The sequence below is a fragment of the Rutidosis leptorrhynchoides genome, chromosome 4, assembly GCF_046630445.1.
Source record: "Rutidosis leptorrhynchoides isolate AG116_Rl617_1_P2 chromosome 4, CSIRO_AGI_Rlap_v1, whole genome shotgun sequence".
Taxonomy (NCBI): Eukaryota; Viridiplantae; Streptophyta; class Magnoliopsida; order Asterales; family Asteraceae; genus Rutidosis; species Rutidosis leptorrhynchoides.
In genome coordinates this window covers 478,932,451-478,943,769 of record NC_092336.1, presented here as the reverse complement: position 1 = coordinate 478,943,769, position 11,319 = coordinate 478,932,451, and the positions used below count along the sequence as shown (strand labels likewise).

At 34.0% G+C, this 11,319-nt stretch overlaps 2 protein-coding genes across 2 annotated transcripts; both read right to left on the bottom strand.

Annotated features, from left to right (window-relative positions):
• Positions 1–3,602: 3,602 nt before the first annotated feature.
• LOC139844552 (uncharacterized) lies at positions 3,603–4,423 on the bottom strand. The gene is made up of 2 exons (XM_071834774.1): positions 4,190–4,423; positions 3,603–4,093 (listed from the first exon to the last, which is right to left on the bottom strand). The coding sequence occupies exons 1-2, from the start codon at positions 4,363–4,365 to the stop codon at positions 3,688–3,690; spliced, it is 582 nt and encodes a 193-aa protein (XP_071690875.1). The 5' UTR covers positions 4,366–4,423; the 3' UTR covers positions 3,603–3,687.
• Positions 4,424–6,508: 2,085 nt separating this feature from the next.
• Positions 6,509–9,964, bottom strand: LOC139842327 (uncharacterized). Its single transcript, XM_071832478.1, has 2 exons — positions 9,389–9,964; positions 6,509–6,712 (listed from the first exon to the last, which is right to left on the bottom strand). Exons 1-2 carry the CDS (start codon positions 9,962–9,964, stop codon positions 6,509–6,511), a joined length of 780 nt encoding a protein of 259 aa, XP_071688579.1.
• Positions 9,965–11,319: the final 1,355 nt, after the last annotated feature.

Below are 11,319 nucleotides of genomic sequence, written 5' to 3'. Positions count from 1 at the left end.
GAAAAACGTCTCATATAGAGGTCAAAACCTCGCAACGAAATCAATTAATATGGAACGTTTTTAATCAATAAGAACGGGACATTTCAGGTTAGGGGTTCAAGCTTTGTCTGGGGCATTTTTTTTTTTTTTGGGAAAAGCTTCAAAGGTAGTTATTATTATTATTATTAAAAGTATTATTATTATTATTATTATTATTATTATTGTTATTATTAGTTATTTATTATTATTATCATTATTATTATTATCATTATTATTATTACAACATATATTACTTACATAAATGTATCTAACACATATATAATACCTATGTTAATATTGCAAACTATTTTGTTTTCAAAATAAAATATTATTATTTATTATTAATTAAATTACATATAAGATATAAATATATTTTAATGTAAAATTATATATAAATTTTAATATATCATATATGTTTCAATTAAAATACTTTAATAAGAATCCGATATATATAAATATTAACTATGTAATTAAAATATATAAAATAGATATAATTAATATATTTAGTTAGGGTAACATATAAATCATTAGTAAAACTAGTATATTAATAATATCAACTTGTTTAAATGTTATTATATGTTTTAATATATATATAACTGATATAGGTTCGTGAATCCGAGGCCAACCCTATACTTGCTCAATGTCGTTATATGTATTTTTACTACAAAATACATTATGGTGAGTTTCATTTGCTCCCTTTTTAATTGCTTTTGCAATATATATTTTTGGGCTGAGAATACATGCACTGCTTTTATAAATGTTTACGAAATAGACACAAGTACTTAAAAATATATTCTACGTTGAGTTGTACCACTGGCATACTTCCCTGTAGCTTGGTAACTACTATTTACATGGGTATTGTAAACGCGAATCCTGTTGATAGATCTATCGGGCCTGACAACCCCAACCGGACTGGACGACCAGTATTCAACGGTTGCACAGTACTTCGTTTTGGTGACTACACTTGGTACGGTGTAGTGAGATTTTATAATAAAGGGAATATGCGACGTTGATTAAATGTTAAGTATGGTTACCAAGTGCTCAACCACTTAGAATGCTTTACATACACTTGCGAGTGTATTATGTTTATGATTATGAAATCTTGTGGTCTATTAACATATTGAAATGATTGTTATGATAAACCTATGAACTCACCAACCTTTTGGTTGACACTTTAAAGCATGTTTATTCTCAGATACGAATTAAGTCTTCCGCTGTGCATTTGCTCAATATAAGGACATTACTTGGAGCCGATCATTGCAATGGGACCAAATGTTGATGATTTTGTCCAGGTGGATTAGGACAGGTTGTGACAGTTAAAAGGCTAGCGCTCTAGCTCGGACGGGGATGTCAAGCCCTATGGATCTATATACAATTATTCGCGCCCACCAGTCCATATCATATGTACTGGCAGCTACTAGTTACCAAAGCTAAGGGATTTTCGGTTTAACTCAGTGTAGAATTTAGTATGTACTTGTGTCTTATTGCGTTTAAAATAAATTGCATGTATTCTCAGCCCAAAAATATTTAAAGTATTTAAAAAGGGAGACTATAAACTCACAGTTCAATATTGAGACTCAATATTGTAGGCAAATTGCGTAGACGTAATGATGGTAGACGACTGTATGGTTGGCCTTGGATTCAAGAATAATACCCAATATTTCCTTATTTTAAAACGGTTTGAAACCCGAATTAAAAACACCCTCGTATATAGCTTATTATTATTAAACTTAAATTTAAAATTATAATTATAATATAAATATAAATTTTGATTAAAGAAAAAAAATGTAAATAATACGTCGAGTAAACTGGCCTTTTATAGGCATGTTTCCTGATTTTGGTCCCCATGCGATCGCATGGGTTTTCAGTGCTTTTGCCATGCGATCGCATGACGTTTTGTTTGCTAGTTCGTCGACATAATATTTACTGTAGCAAATAGTGTTTTTGGTCCCCATGCGATCGCATGGGTTTTCAGTGCTTTTGCCATGCGATCGTATAGCTAGGCTGGACAGCTCATTTCTGCTTGTTTTCTAGTTCGTCGACATCAAATAGTGTTTACTGTAGCAAATAGTGTGTTACTGTAGCAAATAGTGTTTACTGTAACAATTCACTGTAGCAAAGCCGTTTTCACTGTAGCACTGTAGCAAAATACGGTTTCACTGTAGCAAATAGTGTTTTACTGTAGCAAAGTCATTTTTACTTGTACATATATATATATATATATATATATATATATATACATATATATATACATATATATATATATATATATATATATATATATATATACATATATATATATATATATATATATATATATAATTGTTCATGAATCGTCGAGAGCAAAGGTAATTGTATATATGAAACAGTTCTAAAATTTTGAGACTCAATCTAACAGACTTTGTTTAACGTGTTAAAATAATAAATCGTATAGAGAATTGGTTTAAATAAGTCAAAAAATTTCGGGTCATCACAATAAGCTACAAGAATCATTTTCTAACTATAAACGATTTGGTTATCGCTGTCATATGCCACACTATGGCGTGATGTGACGTGATTTAATGACAGACTAGCTTGCCATGTGAATGGGGATGTCGCTCCACGTACGCAATCGTGGGCCCCAATAATCAAGCCTTAACCATCGTTTTCTAGAATATTCCTTGGTAGGACAGTTATTGACAAGGCAGTTATCGACAAGACAATTATTTAGTAACCGTAAATTTGTTCACCTATAAATACGAGACCTTGAGCTCATTTGAAGGGGTTCGAGATATAACATTCTTTCAACATTTCACCAACTACTTTCACTCGGAGGTTCAACAAAAGTTAACCACAAACACTCCTTCAATTCCAACTACTCTGATCGAGATTCTTGTATCGAAGGTTGGAGTATTCATCACCATATCATTAATTGCAGTCAAGTCGAATTTTGACATGATCAATATGAGTGAATAGGAGTGAATTTTTTAAATTTTCTGAGTGAAAATATCATATTTGAAATGTATGTAAAATATTAGAGAACCACCCTCTACACTCATTAATGCTAGGGCAAGCCGCAAGCACTTTTATGATGAAAGGTCATTTGTTTGATTACCAACCTCCGTGTAGCTTATCATGCCTACCCTTATTAATTTAACAGTATACGTTCTTTCTTTTTTTAATATCAAATTGCGTTGCTATTTTTGTATACAACCTTAAATCTCACTGTTTGAACAATTTATTTAGATTCATTTTTATCCCCATTCAAAGAACACTAAATAAACATATGTACAAAACCAAAAAAAAAGTTAAGAACAACCCCACCTGTAGCTATTTAGGCCTTACGTAAATTGGAAAGTTAAGCAATAGGCTTACATCAATTTGGTCTAAAGTTCACATGTCACATTTGTTGCCCCCATTTTTTTCATATATCATCCACCTACTCAACTTACCTTCTTCAAAATAAAATTTAAAAAAAAAATACACAAATTATCAACAGTCATTATCTTCTATTTTTCTACATTTTACTAGTACTGTATCAAAAACAAAAATTGTAGCATAAAGTTTGGAACAAAAGGAACAAAGACCAATGCCATTGTGCACAGTGACCGAACAATAGGGTAGTAGTAATAGTAGTATATTGATTTAACAAAATAGCATCGAGATTTTAAAAAAATAATAATAATATCACTAAACATTCGGACTCCAAAGACTCCATAAACGCCAATTAAACAACCCTATCACGTCCGGTAATACTTTTCTAGCCAACCCTTTATGTTGACTCGCCGCCATATCTCTGACTACCACCTCCGTCTCCGGCGACTGCTCCTCCGCCACGTCATCATCCAAAACCTGTTCCTCTACATTTTCTTCATTTGTCACTTCAACAATTGCCACGTCACTAGCCGGAAACACTTGAACACTCTGAACCTTTTCCGGGATGTAACCTTTTCCGGCTAACCGGCGATGACCCATTTTCTCCTTCTTTTTACCTTTCTTCTTCGGCTGCTCATTGTTGTTCAAAGCTTCATCAAATGCTTCAATGGCTTCGTGTATTAGCTCACGGTTAGGACTTGAATCCCATTTGAACCAGTAACTGGTGTAACAATCAAAACAATCACAGTCAAAAAGTGGTGGTTTATGAGTGCTTAAAGTTTTCTTCTTGTTATCATAAGTAGTGGACTTGATAGACCTAGTTATCATATAAGCCAAAACTTCACGGTCTTCAAGTGATAAAACGACAAGGGCTAAGCTAAGAATGGCCGCCGGTAAGAGGTTTAGAACGGAAAGAGAGTCTCCGGCCGGTGAGGTGACCGGAGCGGAGGAAGAAGATGAAGGGTGTACTTTACCTTTGTTTCTCATCTTCATATTGGGGGTTTTTGTGTTGCTATTATTTTGAGAATTGAGAGTGAGCAGGACATAAAGAGGGTGGGCTTATCTGTTGTACAATAAAAATAAAATTAAAATTAAAAATAAAAATAAGTTTAAAAAAATGGATATATAAAATGTCGTTTTTAGGTTATCATTAGAGGTGGGGAGTCTAGCAACTAGGGCCACTCGCCTTACTATGTCACCTTGTAAGCGGAACTAAGAAATACTCGAAGTCGACTTGATAAAGATCAATTAAAACTCAGCTTAAACAAAATCGAGCTTAGAAGATATTTTTGATTAGGTAAAGATTCATTAGAATCTAGCTTAAACGAAATCGAGCTTGAACATATCTTGAAGATCAATTTTCGAGCACGGTGATACACATAACAAATATGAGTATCCGTTAACTGTAAATCACGCTCAAGCACGCTAAAGGCAGGTGGGAGCCAGATGATGTTTAAGCAACGTCATCCTCCAGACCGTTCGTAAGACCAGATCCGTCATTCGTGACCAGGCAAAGGGTCTCAGACAAAGGCAGTGTACAAATGTGAGTCTGGCACTCGGAAATGAGTACACGTAAGCCCGTCACTTGGCAGTATGCGCCTAGCCCGTTACCAGGGAGTGCGTGTACATGGGCCCGTCATCCGGCAGTACACGCACGTGAGCCCATTTACCGGAAGCACGTGCACGTGAGCCCGTCATCCGGCAGTGCACACACGTGAGCACGTCACTCGATAATGTCCACACGTGTCTAGATAGTGATACGTGTGGGCCCCACATATGACAGTACGCCCACGAATCATCGGTGTGGCACGTAAGCTCAGCATGAACAATATTAAAAGGCTCGGGCCGAACTTTCAAGAAACATATAGACAAGTCACATAACAATCAATGAGAACTGATACTTTCTCTGTGTAAAGTATCCTCTCACCACTCATTTATCAACTCAGTCACTCGGTCCATATCTGGTTCTAATACATCCAGATTAGTATTGGACGCCACCCCTTCGAGATCCCTATATTCAACAGAGTTATTCATGGTATCGGGACCGGAGTGGGAACAACTAATCGCCAAAATCTCACACCAAGTGATTTTTGCACTCAAGTCTTTTGACGGAAACGGTCTCTATTTACGGTTGATGAAAATACCCAGCTTGAGCTTCTTATTCCAAGTCGCGACTTGAAATTTCACGATCATGACCGCAAACTAATGAGTCGCAGGTTGTAAGTCTACCTTGCGATATGCGAAAGCATCTTAGCAACTTTATCGGTTTTAAGATATATGGTTATAATTTGTTCGAGAATGGGCGTTTTCATATGCCTTTCGTCAATTGGTAACATATGATGTGTTCAGTTGGTTTTTCATAGATTGACACGAAATCATAGATAGTTCTTCATGTGACGTGTCATCTCTAAAGGTTAATAATATTTTTGTCATAATTTGTTTTTTCATATAAATTCATTACAATCATCTATATTTGTAGTATAAATACTCATTGAATAATATTGATGAATTTATTTAATTATGATAAAAATATATCATTGACTATTATAGAAAGGCATTCTTCGTATTACTTCATATTATAATTATTTCACATTACTTAGCTTCCACATTATGAATTGAGTTATTGTGAATTCATAATGCTCGGATTTTCATTTTAAAGTCATAATGATGTGTTACGTGCAAATGCTGAGGATCGTTAAAATAAATTATCTGCTAATGTAAAAAAACGCCGTTAAAAAAAATGTAACTATATCTTGTTTAATTAATCATGGGTAAACATAAAACTTGATTGATAAACCTATAATTAGTAGAATTTTCTAAAATTCTGCGACTGATCAAAATGGACACGTTGACTAGTACGAGAGAGTATTATCGTTATAACGAGATTAAACCAAACTTTGTAGCATGTATTCTGATAGAAAATGGGGACAAGGTTAACACAAAACAAGTTCTCACAACTTTTTTGTCAATGTTTTAATGCCTAAAAGATACGGAGTATATATTTATGAACCACGATAAGAGTAAAAACATATGTACATATACATTGCATATAAACAAACAAGTTCGAAAAAAAAATATAAACAAACAAGTTAACTTGCAATGATATGGAATTAATAAGACTTAATTGTTTGATTAATTAATTAACATGAGATTTCTTATCTTTGGTTTCATTTTGATGTTGATCATCAGCAAACTTTGCTTCTGTCTCGTATCTTTCTTTGAAGTGAAGCTCAAAAGCTCTTGGAAGAAAACAAGGAATTAAAAATGCAAATATGTTGATCGAGAAATAAGCCAAATTTGCCACTGCTAAGCTTACTCCGAACCAATACCATACAATGTCCTGTTCCAAATAAACATCAAATTATCCACGTCATCATACCCTTTTTAATTTAAAATATATATTATATAATTTAAATTTATACACATGTATAATGTATAATTTATACGAGTAATATTCATTGTACGATCAACGTTGTAATGGTGATGATACTTTTTCAAAGAATAACAATAACAATGATATTGGTATACGGATTCTCTCCGATCAAATAAACATTATGCAAAGCATTCTCTAAAGGAGCCGACAAGTTTCCGTCTTTAGTACTATTTGGTGTGTCCTATAGTGGACAAGGTTTATATGATATACGGATACGGATACGGAGTATATACACTACAACAAATGTTATATATATATATATATATATATATATATATATATATATATATATATATATATATATATACTACAACAAATGTATATTAAGCATTTGTACACTATAAGCACTTAATTCACAGATATAAGACATTTATCAATATCAATTCTAAAAGTAAAAACATATCAATCCCCTTTAAAATAGGTTTAATTACATACGGTTCAAATGATGTTATATACTCCCTCCGTCTCTTATTCAGTATTGTTTTAGATGTCCAAATTACTTATTTATTTTCATAAATAGAAAATAATAAGAAGATTAAATTCTATTATACCCTTAATGTATGTGGATAAGATTAAAAGAGAAGAAAAAATAAGAGTAAAACTGGAAAGTAAACAGAAAGTACAATACTTTTATGCAAGGTTGCTAAAGACGTGAGACGGAGTCGGGACGGTCAGATCCTAAAAAGGTCGAGACGTTCGAGACGGGGGTCGAGACGGGGGTCGAGACGGGGGTCGAGACGGACGTTGACCAAAGTTGACTTTTAAATATATAAGTATATAAATGTATATATGTATACATATTTTAAAGGCAAAAACTTTAATTGACTAATTTGTACACATAATCGTTATCATCGTGAACTTAATACAAAAAGTTTAAACTAAAATACGACAAATTTGACCGATTTTACAGACTTTCTGGCTTTTCCAAATTTTGACATACTTTGACCCGAGTTTTTTCAACTTTGACCCGAATTTTGACCGCTGACTGTCATATTAGACGGTTTTCTTTGAGACTGGACGGGGTAGTCACGAAACTGTTGCAACGGGCGTCACAACGGCTTGAGACAAAGTCTTTTGCAATAGTGCTTTTATGACATTTCCTTAAACAATGTGTTTTTTATCGTGAAAACCCTAGTTTCCGCTGATGTCATACGGATCAAGTTCATCTGATGCTCATCCGTACGGATAATTCCCCTCATAGGTATGTATTACTCCACGCATTCGTACAAACCAAAATTCTATCTATACGTATCACTTTCTTCATCCGTACAGGCTAGTCAACACATCCGCATGAACCAGTTAGTCATCAGTATGTATCAAAGTTAGTTCAGTATAATGCATATGAAAACCCATCCGTACAAATCAGTTGACCCATCCGTACATATCCAATACTCATGCGTACGGATCAATTTATACAGAATCAGTTTAACCCTGTCGTCTCCTAAATGCGCAATTGGTGTCAGCCAATACGCAAAGATGCTAGCACTTCTAATGAATGAGAATGAGATGCGAAACACGAATAAATCCCACCTTTAATCTCAATGGATGATTACCCTAACTGGAAACCAGATTTTGAAATTCATATCAATGAGTTATACACGAGAATGTGGTACATGATCAACTCATGATACGTCCAAGCAGATAGGGATACCACGGAGAGCCGAAATGAAGGAATGCCTCTCTGAAGGCTACAAAGGCATTACCTGAGATGAATGTTCTCTTAAATGAAGAATATTCAGTGAGATGAATGTTCATGACATAGAGATGAATAATGATGAGATTGTTCAGGGTCTAGCTAAAGCTTTACCCGGAACTTGGACTTCGTATGTAATTAGTATTAATCGATATAAATGACTTTTTGACCAAGTTGAGAGCTCAAGATCATGAGAATGAAAATCGTATCAATAATTACAAATAATCTAGTAATAGTCAGTGTTGTAAACAACCCGATTACTCGTCGATTAATCCCCGTTTACTCATTTTTTAAAGCAATCCGTTCCAATTTTTCCAAAATCCGTTTAATTAATCAATCAACATCGGGTCAAAATTAAATTTGGTAATCAAAGGCGGTCAAAGTCAGAATTGATCAACATTTTAATATGAATGTAACTAGAACTTTATAGTTTTTGAATAAAATGAACAATATTAGACAATTAAGTTAAAGTTTATGTTTATGTTTATTGTTTTCTTCTATATTTACACATATAATTTTTGAAATTTAATATTTAAATATATAAAGTACAATTCGATTAATCCCGATCAATCCCCGAATTGCCGATTACTCATTTAAAGTCCCGATCAATTAATCCCCCAATAGCGAATTTTGCAACTTTGGTAATAGTAATGAAATGAGGATAATTGCTTTTATGTCATTTAATGTTTTTTTGTTGTTTGATTATACTATGTATAACATAACAATGTTGTTGATTTGTTTTTATTGGGAAAAATGTTCTAGTTATAGGTAACAACGATGATACAAGAAATAAGTGTTTGCTGGTCAAATCAAGATTTGTTATTATTTCATATAGGATTTAGAAATTTCGACAATGGCGACGTAAGAGTTACTTTGTTGAGGTTGTTTACCTGAATATTGGCATTTTGATCAAGAGACTTATATAACCACACATTCTGTATCCAATCCAATATAACAAACAATCTTCTGACCGTATACAACATCGGCACCAAAGCTCTAACCGGTGCCGAAAACAATGACAATCCACTAATCACATTTTCCGTCAATATTTGAAACGAAAGCAAGAACAACTGCGGTGTAGCCGATCTAACCGCTTCATTATCACCTCTCGCAAACCCTCCCAATACATAAGCTAATGGCAAAAACAACCCAATAACTGTCCCCATAATTGAATAAATACGTAACATTCCCGTTGCATGCACAATTTCCTTCGTTTTAGCCGCACCAGGAAACGCTAAACGTGATAAAAGGAGAAGGTACCCTGTTATCAAAGCGGGAAAAACTAAATCGAATAATGGGACAAGACCAATGACTGAAAAAACCATAATGAATGCTACCAATTGGAGTTCTATCCACCGTAATGATCCCATCATGCCACCACGGCTGGCGGCAGCGGTGGTGGAGGTAGCAGTGGATGGTTTTTCCGGCTCTAAGGCATGAGCCGCAGCGAGTTGTACACCTGACATTTTTTTTTTTTTTTTGTTACCAAGAGATTGTAAAGTTTCGCATGAATGGAAATGGTCAAGAGAAAATAAGAAAACAAGATGGTAAGAGAGAATAAAGGATCAATATTTTTTCTTACTGGGGTATGTTTGCCCACTTGGAAGGATTATTGTTTTACCACGTGTCACTAGAATTCAAAAGTCAAATTTTTTGGTCTGGTGAGCTAAACGAATGAGGCTCATAGCATATGGGCCATATGGCCCAATCCTCGTCAAGTTTATTTTATTAAAGTATTACTCCGTACATTGGAGTTTTATAAGTACCATTTTATTGCATATTTATATCCGGTGAATTCATTTCATATGAATTGCTTATTAAAAACGGCAGTAGGGTGCTCTAATGTAATGTTTAGCTTAGGAATCATTATTATTAAGTGAATGTATCACAAGCTAAGTGCTTAGAAAAGACATTCATTGTACTGTTTAAACAAGGGATGCTTCCAATTTTACATTAGCACGTCAAAATGTCACTAAACTCACAATGTTAATTCGTGTATAGTGTATGCAGTTAATTAATGAAAACAACCCAAACGCATTATAAAGTTTCACATCATATCACTCAAGTTACTACAGTATACAACAAGAATTTTGTGTAGTCTTTTCAGAAAAGTGCCTATAAAAACCCATCACAAATTCACAACATACATGTGTAATCAAAACCATCATCAGTATCAATTATATGATTCATAAACATGAAAAGTATCGAGGAAATATTAGTAGTCATGCAAATCAATAAGTTCAAAAGGCTCCTATACAACCTTTAAGCCAAAATATGCATAATTAAGATTAAGAGTGTATGAGATATGTATACATTCCCCAAAAACATGCTGCAAACCAAAATTGTAATTCCAAAACGATGTTTTTGCAGCATAGTAAGATAGATCTATCTACAAGATCGAGCAAGCAATAGGATTCTCGTCACTAAAAATCTCTGGTGCATAAACAAGTTCTGGAGGAATGTTTGGGTACGACAGCCCAATGTTCTTTCCATTTTTGTCGGCCTTTTCTTTCTTCTCGGTATCTTTCTTTTCTTCCCCTTCATTTTTGTTCTTGTTCTGGTTCTGGTTCTGGTTCTGTTTGTTCTTCAGGTTCACAATCTCTGCATACTTCCCTGCCCTCTTGCTGATGAACGACACCAAGTTTTTAGGATCAAAAGTACCCTTGACAGTCACATGAGATGTGTTCATATCAACATTGACTGTTTGTACACCTGTTAAGAACAACCCATTTCAGCAAACTAATCACCCAGTCTCATGTGCAAGTAGTTACAAACAAAACAAAATCATACAATAATCAAGTAGTAAAACAGTTACAGCAAA

Coding starts and splice junctions, on each gene's coding strand:
- LOC139844552 (XM_071834774.1), bottom strand. CDS start 4,365: ATGAAGATGAGAAACAAAGGTAAAGTACACCCTTCATCTTCTTCCTCC. Junction 4,094..4,189: donor TTGGCTTATATGATAACTAG/GTCTATCAAGTC, acceptor TTGTTACACCAG/TTACTGGTTCAAATGGGATT.
- LOC139842327 (XM_071832478.1), bottom strand. CDS start 9,964: ATGTCAGGTGTACAACTCGCTGCGGCTCATGCCTTAGAGCCGGAAAAA. Junction 6,713..9,388: donor ATCAAAATGCCAATATTCAG/GTAAACAACCTC, acceptor TATTTGGAACAG/GACATTGTATGGTATTGGTT.